The sequence below is a fragment of the Colossoma macropomum genome, unplaced genomic scaffold, assembly GCF_904425465.1.
Source record: "Colossoma macropomum unplaced genomic scaffold, Colossoma_macropomum, whole genome shotgun sequence".
Classification (NCBI taxonomy): domain Eukaryota; kingdom Metazoa; phylum Chordata; class Actinopteri; order Characiformes; family Serrasalmidae; genus Colossoma; species Colossoma macropomum.
This window is the reverse complement of record NW_023494807.1, coordinates 6,228,507-6,246,074: the sequence shown is the minus strand read 5'-3', so window position 1 is coordinate 6,246,074 and position 17,568 is coordinate 6,228,507. Positions and strand designations below refer to the sequence as shown.

General features: G+C 42.6%; 1 protein-coding gene across 3 annotated transcripts in view; it reads right to left on the bottom strand.

Moving 5' to 3' along the window:
• LOC118797143 (nuclear factor of activated T-cells, cytoplasmic 1-like) overlaps window positions 1–17,568 on the bottom strand; it is an 82,545-nt gene that overhangs the window by 48,425 nt on the left and 16,552 nt on the right. For all 3 annotated transcript variants that reach the window (XM_036556381.1, XM_036556384.1, XM_036556382.1), the window contains exons 4-6: window positions 13,028–13,230; window positions 8,989–9,161; window positions 7,223–7,363 (exon numbers count right to left, since the gene is read on the bottom strand). In XM_036556381.1, coding sequence (XP_036412274.1) covers window positions 7,223–7,363; window positions 8,989–9,161; window positions 13,028–13,230 — 517 coding nt within the window. The remainder of the gene's footprint in view (window positions 1–7,222; window positions 7,364–8,988; window positions 9,162–13,027; window positions 13,231–17,568) is intronic.

Here is a 17,568-nt window from a genome sequence, read left to right as displayed (position 1 = left end):
TTGAATTCCCTGTTTTTGTGATGTCACACACTCTATCACATTTGCATATATCCGCCTACTCAGCTTACAGCTGTTTAGGGCCTCCAATTCACGCTCAAGTTTTAACCCTTGTGTGGTGTTGGGGTCTGTGGGACTCATTTTCAGTGTCTACCAAAAAAAAATGATGTGATTTATTATAATTTCAACCTCAGATTCCTTGGCCTTTGCTCATTTTCTGTAAAGAACACATAAAATAACATATTTTCAGTGACTTCGCACTGTTCACCGCAGGGAGTAAAAGTGTGGAGGTGCTGTGTCCTTCACTCTGTTCTCCTCCTATATATGGCCTGCTGTTACTATGTGTGTGTGTATATGTGTGAGGGTGGACAACACGGACAGGCTGCTGACTGGCTACAGCTGCTAAAGGAGAACCCTACACTGACCACTTGTGATATTTTAAACATCTGGTATTTTTACATAAATTGTTATGGCTATAACAATAATGCGGTGGGTCTACCAGACCACTGAGTAACAAACCCATCAACACCACACGAGGGTTAAAAAGCAGTCTAGGTTTAAACACTTATTAACTTCAGTATGAACGGGTGTAGGGTGAGTAGGCAGCAAATATGCAAATAAAGTGCATCCGGAAAGTATTCACAGCGCTTCACTTTTTCCACATTTTGTTATGTTACAGCCTTATTCCAAAATGGATTAAATTCATTTTTTCCCTCAAAATTCTACACACAATACCCCATAATGACAAAGTAAAAAGTTTGTTTGAATGTTTTGCAAATTTATTAAAAATAAAAAACAAAAAAAAAATCACGTATATAAGTATTCACAGCCTTTGCCATGACACTCAAAATTGAGCTCAGGTGCATCCTGTTTCCACTGATCATCCTTCAGTGGTTTTGACAACTTGATTGGAGTCCACCTGTGGTAAATCCAGTTGATTGGACATGATTTGGAAAGGCACACACCTGTCTTTATATGGTCCCATAGTTGACAGTACATGTCAGAGCACAAACCAAGCCATGAAGTCTGAGGAACTGTCTGTAGACCTCCGAGACAGAATTGTATCGAGGCACAGATCTGGGGAAGGGTACAGAAAAATTTCTGCAGCATTGAAGGTCCCAATGAGCACAGTGGCCTCCATCATCCATAAATGGAAGAAGTTTGGAACCACCAGGACTCTTCCTAGAGCTGAGTGATCGGGGTAGAAGGGCCTTAGTCAAGGAGGTGACCAAGAACCCAAGGGTCACTCTGACAGAGCTTCAGCATTGCTCTGTGGAGAGAGGAGAACCTTCCAGAAGGACAACCATTTCTGTAGCACTCCACCAATCAGGCCTGTATGGTAGAGTGGCCAGACGGAAGCCACTCCTCAGTAAAAGGCACAAGACAGCCCGCTTGGAGTTTGCCAAAAGGCACCTGAAGGACTCTCAGACCATGAGAAACAAAATTCTCTGGTCTGATGAAACAAAGATTGAACTCTTTGGCCTGAATGCCAAGCGTCATGTCTGGAGGAAACCAGGCACCGCTCATCACCTGGCCAATACCATCCCTACAGTGAAGCACGGTGGTGGCAGCATCATGCTGTGGGGTTATTTTTCGGCAGCAGGAACTGGGAGACTAGTCAGGGTCGAGGGAAAGATGACCGCAGCAATGTACAGAGACATCCTTGAAGAAACCACAGGTGGACTCCAAACAAGTTGTCAATACAGCTGAAGGATGATCAGTGGAAACAGGATGCACCTGAGCTCAATTTTGAGTGTCATGGCAAAGGCTGTGAATACTTATGTACATGTGATTTTTTTTTTGTTTTTTATTTTTAAATTAATTTGCAAAACATTCAAACAAACTTTTTCACTTCGTCATTATGGGGTATTGTGTGTAGAATTTTGAGGGAAAAAAAATGAATTTAATCCATTGTGGAATAAGGCAGTAACATAACAAAATGTGGAAAAAGTGAAGCGCTGTGAATACTTTCCGGATGCACTGTACGATGGTGTGCACAATACAAGGCAACCAATGAGAACAGAGTTTAAGAATATGTATCGGGCTGACCTCTATCTGCTGCATCTGCGTCATACAGTCGAAAACCATAGCCAATAAATTTGACGTTTTCCTATATTGAGACTTATTTCTGCATCTGCCCACTTACAAATGATGGTTCTTCATGAGCTCTTTAGTAAAGAAAATGGTTCTATTTAGACTCAAAGAGCCCTTTGTATGATTAAAATGTTCTTTGCATCAGACTGATGGAAAATGTGCTATAGATGGTCCTATATAGAACCTTTTTGAAAAAGGGTTCTACATAGCACCAAAAAGGGTTCTGCTATAGTTACAATGTTAAGGCTTTAACCAAAGAAGAACCATTTTCCTTTTAAAAAAAAGGTTCTATATAGAACCATCTATAGCACATTCTCCATCAATCTGAAGAACCAATTTTATGAAGACAAAGAACCCTTTAAACATTTCTCGAATGTTCATGGTTCTAAATAGAACCATTTTGTGCATAAAGAACCCTTGAAGAACCATTTTTTTAAGTGTGTAGTGAGTGGGTTTTTCTGGGGAAATGAGTTGAAATGATTGCCAGTGGTAACAGACTGTGCTCTACAGAAGCAGCAGATAAAGACTAAAATGAAAAATGCTGGAATTTTCCTTTGGTGCTCAGTTATGCTGTATTTAATCTATACTTTTAAGCAGTTTAAGCATCAACAATAGTTTTGAATTAGGCAAAATGTTTCACACTCTGAAGCAATATAACAAATCTATACTCTCAACTTTGTCAATGCTGCCTACAGCCTGGGGAGGAGTATCCTATTTTCTAATTGGTCTAACACGTGAGTGTAGAAGGCCATCTGTTGCTATTTAAAAAGGCTGGAATTTTGAAGGAGGTGTTTATTGGAACCCATCTTGGAAAGCCAGTGCGGCTCCTCAGCTTTTGATGGCGGCTGTGGTAAAGAGCTTTTCACTTGCAGTGCAAGCAGTCGTGGCTAACCATCTACATACTGCAGAGAAAGAGCTATTCACTGATGGAATTAACCCTTAAATAGCCAGGCCTAAAGTTTTATTGCACACCTCTGTAATCTAAGAATAGCTCAACCAGTTTGCATTGGAGTCCCTGTAGCTACTGAGTAATAAGCTTTAGTATGTAATAAGCCTGAGATTTTAAGGGGTTAAAGGCATCTGCATGAGTTTGAGGTCTTGAAAGTTTATGTGCACTAGTTTGTGTGCTTGTAACTGGGGCACAATGCAATGAATGTAAAAATTCTGTCATTTCCATGAATCAATTCAGGGTAACAGAACGATTTTTCTGCTTGTACCATTCCAAATCAACTAGATTACGAAAAATATTGTTGTTTATATCGTCGCTGTCCAAAGAAAAACATGTATACTTGAAGTGCAGTGAGTGTAAGAGTAAACTCCAAAGATGGATCATTGACTGACTTTCGAAGGCCAAAACATTACTAAATCAGAGATGGCACATGTTTATTCTATCTAAATATTTTACAGACACTATTCAGTGCAGGTGAACAACTGCAGGCGAATGGAAAACGCAGCAGTTATTGTTCTAGCAGTAACGTTCCTGCCTGGACAGGTATCAAACTTTCAGCTTTAGTGTGGACTTGTGGTGTTATCCACAACTCTGTCTATCTCACTGAGTTAAATGGAAATCATCAAACTAGTGCTATCGTCATAGTAGCCTAGTACTACTCAGCTACAATTCCCAGAGAATTCCAGCATCAGACCAATAATTTACTTCAGTTTAAAATCAACTCCATTAAATTTTCTCATTCATCAGCAAATCATACATCAACCACCAACACATCAAGCAGTCCTAAGTGCTTCCTCCTCTTCCACTAATTCTTCATCTCCCTGCCTAAAACCTGACAGAGGACCACCTGGAAAAGAGAAATTCCTCCGTCAGACAGACGACGAACTTTTACGTGAGCAGAGATTTGGGACTGTGTGAATTGGGGAAAAGGCTTGACAGACCTTACATAAGTCTGGAGAACGGGAGAGCAGACGAACAGACGAAGAGACAGACAGATACGATGGCCAGAGAGGCACGAGAGGAATTCTTCCCGTCATGCACTTTCCCGGAAGTCTCTCTCAGGAGGCCGCACAGAGGGAAAACAAACTGTGTGCGATGGCAATAACAGACCGGCAAAGTGCTGCGGGCCTCGCAAAAAAAAGTGAGAGAGAGAGACAGAGAGAGAGAGGGAGAGCTGGATGGGCTTCTCTTCTCCTGGGGTTTCCCTCCGTTTCTCGTCCAGTCAGGACTGAGTTCACATACAGAGTCTGCTATTGCATAAACAGCTCACTCTTAGGCTGATGGCTAACGTGTCAGAGCGTATGAGGCGCTGGTGTGTTTAATGGCAGTTCAGAGACTGAGTGTGTTTGTGTGAGTGTGTGTGTGGGTGTGTGTGTGTGTGTGTGCTTGTTTTCATACACATTCAGGACAAAATGTCCTGGAAAACCTGTGAAAAAGGGTTAACCTATAAATTCAGAACCAAGAAAAAAGCTCCTGATAGTGCTTTTTAAAAAGTTGTGATTCATTTTTATTAAAATAAAACAGCAAAGCAATTTCTTCATGGTTAGATTTAGAGTTAAGCTTAGGAAGTTTTTACTACATACAACTACATATAGGTACTTGATGACCCTATGACCCCAGATGTTATATAAAAACAAAAGTTTGTGTGTGAGTTGCAGCTGGTTAGTTGGGTGTTTCCATGCTAGGCAGCCCAGCTGTGGAATCCAAAGCTTGTACCAGGCGTGGGGAAGCCCTCATCAAAGCTCACCACTGGCCTGCCTGCATGTATAACTCTTCGCCTCAGGGTCCTAATGTCTGCCAAATCTGAACTCATACCAATCAGAATCAGACACGATTTGTCTCTGTCCAAACACAAAACCTGGGTCCAAAACTTCTACACCAAATAGTACTTCTGGAATGATTAGTATCTCTGAAATTGCAGTATTTATCAGATAGTAGACTAAAAGTATCCAGACGGAGCTCTCGAGTGGTGCAGATCATAGAACGGCCATCGTTCATGACGCACAGAAGTCAATCATCAAAACATCTCTCTGTCCTGGCACCCAAGTGGTGGCGCAAATTTCCAATGGGTGTCCGAACAGTCCGAAGAGTCCTTTGTTGTCTTCCAATGCCGAATGAAAACCCACCTTTTCAAAAAGCATTTAAATAAAGGCTAAGCTTGGATTTCTTAAAATGTCTCCTATTTACACTCATGAAACCTCTTACCGTATCTTTCGACCTAGGTATCGGCACTGACTCTCGTTTGCGACAGTATCTTAGTTAATATGTATATCTGGTCTCTATTTGTACTAATTAAGGATAAATTGTGAACAACAAAGCACTGTTGCTCTGGATAAGAGCGTCTGCTAAATGCAGTGACTGTTAAAGTAAGTGTGCAGACAGTGGACGCCATTCAATCCCATGATACCAACATTATTGAAGGTGGTCCTTCAGAAGCCTGTCAAATTTGGCAACGCGGCGGTTCCTGGAGAACTGAATTTTATCTTAATCAACTGTGGTAATCTTTTTTACTGTGTTACAGAAGAAATGATACAGATAACTCTTTGCCTTAGGGTCCTAATGCCTGCCAAATCTGACCTTAACCCAATCGGACACTTTTGTCTCTGTCCAAACACAAAACCTAAGCTGGATACAAACACTTCCATACCAAATAGTACTTCTTGGTTTATTCTCTTCTTTAACACAGTAAGAAGATCCATACTAAGCTTCACACAGCTCATTAAGATAATCCGCACCAATAAACTTAAAGTAAAAAAGTTCAGCAATTTCAAACTTTTTTTTGTCATCAAAAGTTAGAATTTTTAAGTTCTGGTATGACTAGTTGTGACACTGAATTGAGTTGAAAAGTTCCACTCTCCCTGAAACTGCCGAACTGGAGAACCCCAACACTCACTACACACAGCAAAAGCACTCATGAAATCACTAGCAGGTGGCTTTTCCATTTGTCTCTGAAGCAGCTGTCCTAAGCTGAGGTCCTGGAGCAGAACAGATAGATGGGCCTATGGTACGTATACATCTTCCTTTGAGGAAGGATCATTGTTTTTTAGCTTCAATCCATCTTAATTCATTAGTGTTTAACGCAACGGTTCGGTACACCTCCTCTCTTAGGGACGGGCAGCAGTCCAAGTCAAGTAAAGTGTTTACCCAAAAGACGGCGTAGCCCCCGTGGAGAGAGGAGCAGCAGACACATTCATATTCATTACGAAAAGCCTGAGGTGACTGATGCCAAGGAAAATACCGTAAAATGCTGCATGATTCGACTCTTCATTGGAGTTTCAGCGAATCTACTTTGCAGTGAAAAAACGGCCGGGGGAGCTGCACAGTCTGAACCCCTGATCCTAAGCAAGGCCTAGGTGTAACTGTTAAATGTGAAAGATCAACATCCCCTCAACTAACGGAGCTCATAAAAATGCATTTGGTGAAATTTGGTTATGAGAAAGAGAGAAAAAACTATGTGTTGGATGAGCACAAGAATTAATACCATTCTGCAATGTACATCTTAGAATCAATATCTACGCATATCAAATCTGGGTGAACACCTGTCTTAAAACATCACCTACCCACGTTCTCATCTACATCAGTATCGTTGTGAATATATAGGAAATATAGTTCAGGTGTAGCCAGATGGCTGGTTTTCTAGCACAATCTAGCAAATCGCTCTAGACCTCAAATATCAACAGGCTGCTCTTTTCCATCCAGACAGGATATGTTTGAAAAATAACAGATTCCAGCAGACAGACGAGGTGATTGAAATAATAGAGAGATCTATTATTTCTATGGAAGAAAATGAAAGAGATGGAGGAAAAATGGTGAGGGACTGTGAGGGAGAAAATGAGTCTGCAACTCTGCAAGAGAGAGAGAGAGAGCAGGAGAAAGCGAGAGAGACTGCACATGCCCCGTTTGTGATTCATTCCTTAACTTGCGGCTGAGCGTCAGTGAGCAGGCAATGGAAACTTCTGCAAATGTAAATACGTTTTGGTTAAAAATATAGCATCTTAATGCACACCACATGGGCTGCCTGGCAAGCCCTGCTCTATTTTGACGGGGAGACCGAGGGAGACGAAAGAGAGAGGGACGGAGAGGGAAGGATGATGAAAAAAAAGAGCACAGGAGAGCTAGTGAGGAAGAAAGTGAAAGGAAAATTAAAAGGGGGATGAGAGATGGGTCACGTGTCAGGCTCACCTTGGGCCTTCTCCACAAACATGACCTTGGAGTCGGGCAGGAAGTTGTGGCCACTCAGGAGCATCCTCTTACCCCCTGTAGCAGGATAGCTGTCCAGGCTTTGCTTCTCCACCAGGGGCAGCTCCTGGGCCGAGCGCTGGGCTGCATGCAATAAGGTAAAAGTCAGAAAAGTAACCGATCCCCGTCTTATTCCGGCTCTCACTCGCGTTTATATTAGTATGTGAGTAATAAACCAACTATTCTCATGACCATTTGAATGAGAAAAAAAGATAAAGCAATTAAAATTGACATAAATTAAATGTTTAAAAACTATTTTTATTCCTCAAAACCAAAAATAATAGACTAGCAAAGCCTTTCGAGGACTCCAGAACCATCAATGTGGCAAAGAAATGCGTATAAATGAGTGTGTCCATCAGGCTCTGCTTCTCACTGTGAGAACAACCAGTAGGGCAATTTAAATATGCATTATGATTATGTAAATTGCCAACTAATCACTGTTGATTGATTGGTAAAGTGAATTTTAATCAATCGATTGAAGTCAGGACAGCCCCACTCCTCATTCAAAAACGTTATAAAAATAGATAAAAATATATATTTTATAAATATTTAGTGGAAACAGTATATTTCATTTTCACATAGGTCAACCTGATCTCCATCTGCTCTTGCGCCTCCAGGCCTCTCCCCAATATAGAATAGCAAAAGCTAACTCTCTCCCTCTCTCTCTCTCTCTCTCTCTCTCTCTCTCTCTCTCTGTCTCTCTCTCTCCTACTTAAGTCAGACTCACCCTTTCGGCTTCTATTAGCACGATGGCTATTAAAGCCACATTAAACCTGCTCTGACTATAAATACCAGCACAGGAATCAATCTTAAACACATTTGTCATATCAATATGTTTATAGTCACAATTTGCCCATTAAGCACTTCTGGCCTCCTTGTCATGTCTCATCCCCATCATCAAGCTGATTTCGATGAGTCACTCTTTTCTTCAGTTTTATGCAGAAGCTTTGGGGCCTCTTGGTCATGTTGGCAATTTTCACAGCCAAAACCTCAGAAGCGTGGTCCACATCAAACCGAGCATAAAATCCAATTTATTAGTTTGTTATCGAGGTTTTGGCACATTAATCACTGCCTTGTAAGATGTTTTAATAAGTGACAAAGGTGGTAGAAAAGCCCATCTGTTTGCCCCGAATGCAGAATGAGCTTATCATATTGGGTGCAGATTTATGGGAATGGCACGGGCGAGTGCATAACATCATTACACCTCAAGTAAGAAACAGATGCCCTCATTTGTATACTCTGACCAACATTACATCAGTCTACAAACTGGACAATTCATCATGTCTCCTGTCACAAAGAGTTGGATAGTGATGATTGTATATGGCAAATGACCTTTACTGACCCTGAATAAACAGCTAAAAGTTGATATTAACACTGTAATCTATACTCAACGGCTCAAAGAAGTCTATATATTTTACTCTGAACTTGGATGGGATCATTACTGAGCAAATTATTTGTATGTCCAAAATGGTAACTTTACAGAAGGAAAAACCTACTTTACTTTTCATGTAAGTCAATGGAACCAGACTTTTTTCCAAGTCATTGTGGGTCATTTCTTTTGCTCCATTCATCATGAAATTTACACACAATGTAAAGGGCAACAGGCATTTTCAAATTAGGTCAAAAACTGAAAAATGGAGGTACAAGATTTTCTTCCAACAACAGCAATATGTCTCTTTGTGTGTAGACCCAGCGACTAGTATACTTACAGCACTCTATGGGGTTAGAAGCCACTTGAAGAGACACTGTCCTGCCGTTGGGCTGGTTGATGTGGACGCGGAACACCATCCGGACCCGAGTGTTTTTCCGACCAATGTCAGTCTCGCCCTTCCTCAGCTCAATGTCAGAGTTGCGGAGCTTCAGGATCCCAGCACAATCAATTCTGCAGAGCCGATGTGGGGGGGGACAAAAAAAACTGAGTAATGATGGAGCTGAATTTACCACCCAAGGTCCTATACTCTCTTTCATAGGTAAAATGTACTTTGTGCAATCATTTTGCTGGTTTAGAATGAAAAAGAGGTCATCAGAGAGTGATTGGTTCAGGAATGGGACATGCACTAATCATTAGTGTAAGCCAGGGGTTGGCAACATGCAACTCTTTTACTGCCCTGTTGCGGCTCCACAAAGGAATTAGGTTTGTAGGTAAAAATAAAATAATCCTCCTTTGCAGTAAAATAAAGCTCTGCTGATCGTTCAACACATTTTTAACAAAACTTAAACGCTATAGTTAATGTAGCCTATATCTGCTAATTCTCCCTTTAAGTCAGACTACCTGCCATCATTGATAATTTGAAGATGAACAGACTTATTTGTATATATAAGCACTCTAGCTGGTTTCCTGATACGTTTAATCTGCATTGAGAAACTGTCGAACATTAAAAAGTCACGAGGCTGAAGTCAGATTCTTGTTCCCAGCTTCTAATTCAAATTCTCCTGTTCCACCTTAAACGAAGCAGCAGTAACACCGTGGCACTTTAGGTGCCATTTAAGGTGGAATGGGAACCTGGCGAATGAGAACCTGACTTCGGCCTCGTAAAAAACTGAACGTTGAGAGACATTTTACAAGATACTGTTTCACTTTTGAGGAAAAGTTTCCTGCTGGAGATGTGAGAAATGCAGCTATAGCTGAGCTAAAGCTTAAAGCAGAGCGAAGTAAGTCTGTATTTTTTGTTTATATTATATTTTTAGCCTGTACTAGTACATTAGCACATACTGACACATATTTACAGCCAAGATGGTAAAATGATTGATTTTTGTTCAAATGACGAAATGGCTCTGCTCAACATTTGGGTTGCCCACCCCTGGTTATTATCCCATTTTGTCCCATTTGATCACAAACTATAGAAAGTTCATTGTGGATGTATTGCCTAAACTGGATGAAGGCTATGGAAACACTGCCTGCAGCGACTGTTTGTTATGACTAGCAAGGACTTCAGCCCTCACTCCAACAATGCTGGGCTTTGTTAGAGTGATGCATAACAGATCAAAGTTTCTGTGCCATTCGAACCCTCACGCCCTGGAAGAGGGACTTCCCTTTCCTAGCTTAATTGCCTCCCTGGTGTCGGAGGAGCAAAGGGTCTCTAGCAGCCTTGTCTTTCCAGAGGAGACGTGCATTGGACATCAAGCAGTCGCCGGTCCGGTGTCTGAAGCCAGTCTGATTCTGCTGCCATTCAGGGTCACACTTCTACAAGATCAAACATTTACAGCTCCAGTCCAGTTAACTAATGCCACATTTAGAGGCAAGAATTTTTTCAGCGTCTTCATTACTATTTCTCTCGCACTCCCACTCTTTTTCTGGGGATTTTCCTTCATGGGACTTCTGAGTGGAAAAAGGAATCACTTTTCAGACTGGCCTTTTTAAGAAATTAAATAAAACTTAAGCCTAGCTGGTAAAAGCTTAAGTAGAGAATACATATGGGATATGGCTTGGCATTCCAGTCATTTTACATCGGAGCTTTGGGCAGAATTCCTGGAACTTGGTAAATGTCAAGTTTTACACACATCTATTTTTCCTCCTCTTCGGTCAGTTAAAATTTGAATAAATAGAAAACATAATAAGCACACAAGAACTAGTGTCTGAAGTCAGTTTCAGACAACACATATTTGAGTGAAATATATTATGAGGGCTCTGTTCCCTGGTTTATTGCTACACGGCCAATTGAATCAAGTCATATGAATGTGTCGAAGCAGTTCATACATTTTGACGAAAGTACTTTGTGAAACTAGCTCTTTAAAAAATTCAGCTTGATGGTGTATAAAAGAGAGTAAGAGAGTCAGAGATGAACCGTGTGGGTTGACAGACATTTCCGTGAAAAACTGTCTGGTCTCCTAGCCATCGCACTGCTCTTTCCGCTGTTAGTCCTCGCTCTAAGCAATATAATTAAGAAACAAGGGAAATAATGGGAAAGGAATGACCTCATCTGTCTCAGCAATGGACACTGAACAATTAGGGACACACTTTCCACTGAGCATGCTCATTGGATAAACTGTGGCGCCCTTGAACCTCCCATAGGATACAAATATGGCTTGTTTTCACGTTTGCATTCTATAATCTTGAAAAATCAATACCGCAGTCTACAGTAGTCTCCCACTATGTTACTCAAATCTAGCCTGAATCTGGGTGCATTATTGTACTGCACTGCTCTTAGACACCTACTTCAACTCACCAGCTCAGTAGTTCATGAATTAAATTAGCTGCCTTAGAAGGGAAAATACTACAATCTATGCAGCTGCAAGCATGTAGAGCTGGAGTAGGACTGCCAACGATTAAACTGATCACTTGGAAGAAAAAACAATACAGTGGCAATTTATGCAATGATAATGCATATTTAAACTTCTCCTACGGCTCTCTTACAGTAAGACACAGATTTTGATGGATGCTCATTTATTTGCATAAAGGGTTATAAGTTTATCTTTTTCAGCAAAATATGTTGGGAAAAGAGCTCTGATCACTTGATTAATAATAATGAATAGATTACTTGATTGCTAATATAATCAATAGTGACAACCCGAGACTGGAGTATCAGGAAACCGCTTAATGAGAGCAGCCGCTGGTGTTTCCAATTCATAGATGGACAGAAACAAAGAGACGAACTTAAGAAGAAAGAGCTGGCCCGGGTCTTATCAGCATTAGACTGTTTACGGCTGGATGGAAAGACCACATCAGCAAGTCTCCACGTAGGGCCTGTGCTAAAAATCCCTTAGCCCACACTTTCCTGCCCAAGTCTGGGTCCAGAGAAAACCCCTGACTTACAAACCACTCTGACATTTCAGTGGCACCCCAAGCCACAGTTTATTAGGTCACCTGAACGTGGCTATCTCCCACTTTGTCCTGTATTGGACTATAACTGAGTAAGACAAATTAATAGTTTGGTTTAATCCTCAAGACACGGTCCAGTCAAACTTTTAACACATGTAGATGGTGTTGCATTAGGTGGGGCTCAGATTGAAATGGAAATGTGTGTGCTGGCCAACATTGTTCAACAAAATGCATTTTTGCCTTAGAAAAATTAGACAAAACAAAAAAAAGGAGACTGAGTGAAAGAGGGGGAGCATGGCGTTTGGAGGCGAAGGCGGTTACGTAACCCAGTCTGGGTTTGACGCCTTATTTCTACTAGTCCGAGCTACTGGGACGTGTGCCAGCAGAGCTGTGGAGGAGGGAAGCCAGGCCAGGAGCGCTGCAGGCTGGACAGCCTGCCGAGCACGAGCCCTGGGGATGCTGGAGCTCCAGCTGGGGGGGAGGAGGGGGGGTGCGAGCGTCTATATCTCCTCATATTCACAAGCAGGAAACCTACTAAAGTATGTCTATGAGCCAGGCATGGGCTCGACAGGAGAAGGATGAGGGATGCAGGGACATCCTATGGCGATAGAGGATATCAGGCAGGACACAGGAGCTGTGGACACAGAGAGCCACTCAGGAGGCTTCACTAAGTGGAGTGATAGTGATGTTTATGCAGCTAAACCTCAGGACGGTTCGAGTTAACCCTTAAATGTGTTCATCAATGACTTCATTTCCCTCATCTAGCTCACTCTATTTTTTCAGTCAGGCCCCCACTTGCCTAGTGTTCTTCAACCTTTTTGTTTGGAACCGTTTACCGGTTATAAGATATTAGCAGTTCACTTTTTGTTTGATGGAAAGTCCCAGGTCGCTTAGGACCAAAGGTGTGTATGGACGTTTGGCAAAACATGGATGCATTAAACAATTAAAAAAGGGTTGTAGTGAGAAAGTGTTCTAAGTAAATCACTCACATAGCACGCATGTTGTTCTCCGGCAGCAGTGGTATCTCCAGCACTTTGGTGTTGGACTGCATGGCTTCGTGACTGGCGGTGGAGACGGTCTTGCCAGTGATTCGGTGGACCTGGTAGAAGGCATGTGGCCGCAGGAGCCGGTCGTCTGCCGTGCCGATGAACAGCTGGAGCGTCAAAGGCTCGCTCTCCATGTAACCGTAGAGCTGGCAGCACAACAAAGAAAACCAGGTGAGCCTCTCGAAACCCTACTCAAGAACCCCTCTGTTAAAACTCCATCTCTTTTGACTTATAATTACTTGAGTGCACTGTGGCTTAGGCTTCCTAATGATAGCTTTTAGCCTCAGAGCAGCTCACACACATGCTAGCTGCGCCGTGTTTGTTTCCCCGGTCGGGCTGGAGACAGGGCGCTATAACTTCGGCCCAGTTTGGTCTGGCTAATTGTAAGGAGAGTTCCCTCGAGGGGTTGGGGATTCTCAAAGATGGTTTTGATCTTCTCCGGGAGGTTCTGTGGAAGGCTTCTCCTGGCCACTGTGCTACAGCACACAGGCTGGAGGTTGGCTCCTGTCACTTCACTGTTCATTAAAATTTCGGAGTGGCAATAAAAAGGATGCCCAGGGAGATGCAGGCTTGAAGCAGACACTGACTCAATGGAAAGTGACCATTATCGACATACAACGAGAGACCAAAGTGATTATTTTAAAGTCTGCCCGCAGGAGCCTTGTGTAGTAACTACTGGAGATTACCCAACTAGCTTTTAAAAGGGTTAAACCTATTAAGTCAGCATAACGCTGAGACGTACGATTCTTTTTTGCATCACACTATTAACATTTTAACAGAATAAAATTAAATGTATCAACTCTTTTATTGGGGCACTGTTATGATGCTGTCGTCATCATTTTAGAAAACAATAAATCTGAGGTCATACCAACTCAACACATGCCCTATAAATTTCAGAGAAGCAATGTTGAACACTAATATTTTTTATTTATATATAAAAAAAAAGATTCAGTGCAACAAGCAGCCCAACAAGCAAACTGATGATAATAAAATTAGTAAAAGTTATATATCTGTCTTTTTTTTTCTATGCGTATAAAAAAAAATCACTCAAGGGAAAAAAAAAACTCTTGGGCGTAAAAAATGAACAACTATGCACTCTGTTCCATCTTGCTAGGCTGATGCATTTGAAATTTTCACAAGGACAGCATTTCAGAGCACAAAGCATTAGCATAGCTTGGCGCTAACATGCTGCTAGTCTTCATAACACCACCCTCAGGCTTTTCGACATGGAACGGAACATGCATTATGATTTTCATTACAGCTTGTGATGCTTTGGGCTGGTGCCAGAGACGGTGCCACACTGAGATGAAAGAGGCAAGAGAATCAGAACCCCCACTTCAAACAGGTACCACTTCCTCTCTCACCGGCTACCACTTAGCCCTTCTGCTCTCCAATAAAAAACACTTCAACACAGGCAAGCAGAACAAATGGTCGCTACATGTAGAATGAAACCATTAGTCAATGGTACAGTAAGTGGGAGACACTTACTGAGCAATCAATCCCAACTTGATCCGATGTTCACAAATATAGTGCAGTGTCTACAAATGTTTTTGGGGGAAAAAGGATTTAAATTATCAGAAAAACTATTTAGCATTAGTGTTATATACTTCAAGGAGCCAGTTCCAGTGTATTCCAACAGCTGTGTGGTGGACTAACAGACGAGCAGCCCAAGTGGACTGTGGCTCTGGCGCAGCCAGAAGGGTGGCTTTGGTGTAACCAGATCACCCGGTCTGCATGCTCTGCATGTCCACACCGTGTGTGGGCATCTGGATGCCTCCCCAAAACAATAAAAAGACAACTTTGAGATTGTGTGGAAAACTCAACAGCAGAACCCAAAGCTCTCCAAGGGTAAAGATGGGCATTCAGAACTCAACCCACTTGGGTTTGCTGGCCACATGTTAGATTGCCTTAAAAGCAAATAAGACTGATCTGTCAAAATAAAGTCCATGTGGTAAAGCCAACTGCTTGCACTCATCATTTAAAGAATGAGTATAATTTCAGGTCCCTGCCTTGTGAAGTTTCATTCAGTGACCGAGTCAAGATGGTAAGATGTCAAACTAAATAATAGAAGCCATGCTTATTTAAGCAATTGAGTCATCTAACAGAATGCAGACCACATGTAACCTATGACATAATCTGATTAATGCTTTTATAATTACTTCTGTGAGGGTGGCTGGGGGGGGATTGTGGGAGTTTTGTGGGGACCGGACCAATATAGGAGGGAGAGAGAGAGGCGTCATTGGAAATTTTAGTCCAGTGCAATCACTTTCTGCGACACGCTCACTGAAAAATTGCTCAAAATCATGATGCTGACTGTTACATCACAGGGAATTAGACAGAAGTAAGTTCAACGAAGCCAATTTATCTGCTCATTTCTTGCTCAGTCCACTACATTTGATAGACTGACAGGACCAATGAGTATACATTTTCTCTTTCCAAGCATAACGTATTAGTTAAGAAGACTAGAATAAAGGTATGCGAGACTAATTGCACAATAAAATTCTTTACCAAACTCTTTTTCCAAGCACCATCTCCTGAACTTTCTGCACAAGAATGACAGAATTTCAAGCCAGTGAAAGTTGGCTAATGATCTATCCGCGTTCCCAGCTTTTTTTTCCTCCTTATAGAGTCTCGCAGCTGTCCTGACCCTGAGCACTAGTCACATATGCTTGTCATCAATGAGGCACGTCGGGGTCAGGGGCTTCTTGAAGTCCCGGTCTCTCTAGAGAGCACTTCATCTCCAAGGTGATCTCACCAGAGCGCTCGCTCCGCTTTATTATATTTTACTCACTGTGTCACCGCAGCTAATTAGCTTCAGGCCTGTGCGCTACTAAGCTCGTATGGACAAGTGGAAAAAATGGGGAAAATGTTGCATTCCCATTTTTTATTGACTTGATCATGAGGTCTAATCAGAAAATGGCCCGCTCAAGATGTGCCGACCAACAGACCCTTTTTGCTTCCACACTATATGGTTATACTTTTCAGCTCCATTTATACTACGGCACCATATCCTTTGTGCTTTGCTGCAACTTAGATCGCTTTCATTTGACCAGGCATTACCTCAGCTTTCATGTGTCTGTGGGAGGGTTACGACGGGAGACACGGCGCGGGCAGTTTTTGCACTTGCAGGTCTAGCGGTTTAGGACGATGGAGATGGCCGGCTTTACTCAACGTGAGAGTGACCTCACGCACGATGGGAAGTGATTAATGAGGTCAGGGAACTCACAGTGACGCTGGTCTTCCCGACACTAAAGGAACGTGGTTTGTCCCCCTTGGGCGACCTCACTAGATTCATTCACCATATGTGCTCCCCTGAAACCCCCTTCTCCCAGTCCACCTCCGTCCGTACACATGGAAACGCTGTCCAAAACGGCAGACTTAAACAGCAGCCTAAACTTTCACTTCTCTCTCATCAAGGTAAAGAGGAATGGACAGCTCTTGGGCGTGCTGACAGAGTTCTGCCTGTTGTCTGCTATTTTGCATGAGAGTTAGTGAGTGTCAGCCTGCGGCAGAGCCAAATACCTCCAACAGCTGATGACTCTTTCTAATTTATAAATCAGCAGAATTAACCGGGAAATGTAGTCTTATTCCTCATATGATGACATATGCAATATGTCACTCTAATGGCGCTCTGCAGCTGAGTTCCAACAGTAGCACGCCTTGTAGGTATTAGTGAAATGTCCTCGCTGGAAACACATCAGTCCTGTTAGGCTGTGCAGCTCCAGGATTTGCAATTGGCACATTTGTTTAAGGAAATGAGAGGCTGATGAGTGGTCTCGTCTGAGAGTGAGACCAGACTAAGTGCCTGCTTTGGAACTCTCTCTGTCTCTATTAACCCTCCATCTTTTTCTCTTTCTTCCTCTTTATTGCCCCTCTTTATCTATCTGTGTATCACTCACTCTCTCCTGCTCTCCTTTCTCTTTATTTCTCTCTTTCCAACTCTTCATTGTGGCAAGCAGGAATGTCATGACTGGTCTAGTCCACGTGGCGTAGAGAGGGGGAGCAGGGGAGAGGGAGAGAGGGAGCGAGGGAGCGGAGGAAGGGGGAGTAGACCTCGGCCCATTATCACATTCACTCCCAAGCGCTGACAGTCACCCGGCGAGGCCTCTCTGTACCAAATTAAATCTACACTCATCCAAGTCGTCTCTCTTCTGTTCCAAAGCCCCCTTTATTAGCTCTCCAGTGCTCCACAGCTTTTGCGCCGCATATGTGTGCGTCGCTTTATTGTGTTTGGCTGCATCCGTAACCAGAGGCACTTTTCTGGTACTCGGCAGAGCGACTGCAGTCCGTGCTGGGTATTAAAACACGAATCGAATATTATGTCATCAAGGGCCAACGTTTGGTGCGCAGGCCCCATGTCTAGACCAGTGATCATAGAGCTCTAAGCTCCATATAAACCGATGCCTTTAAAACAACTGCTTAGAACCCAAACGCCTTGCCAAAGGCTACACTCTGACGTATGCAGGATTCCAGTGCTCCGTGAT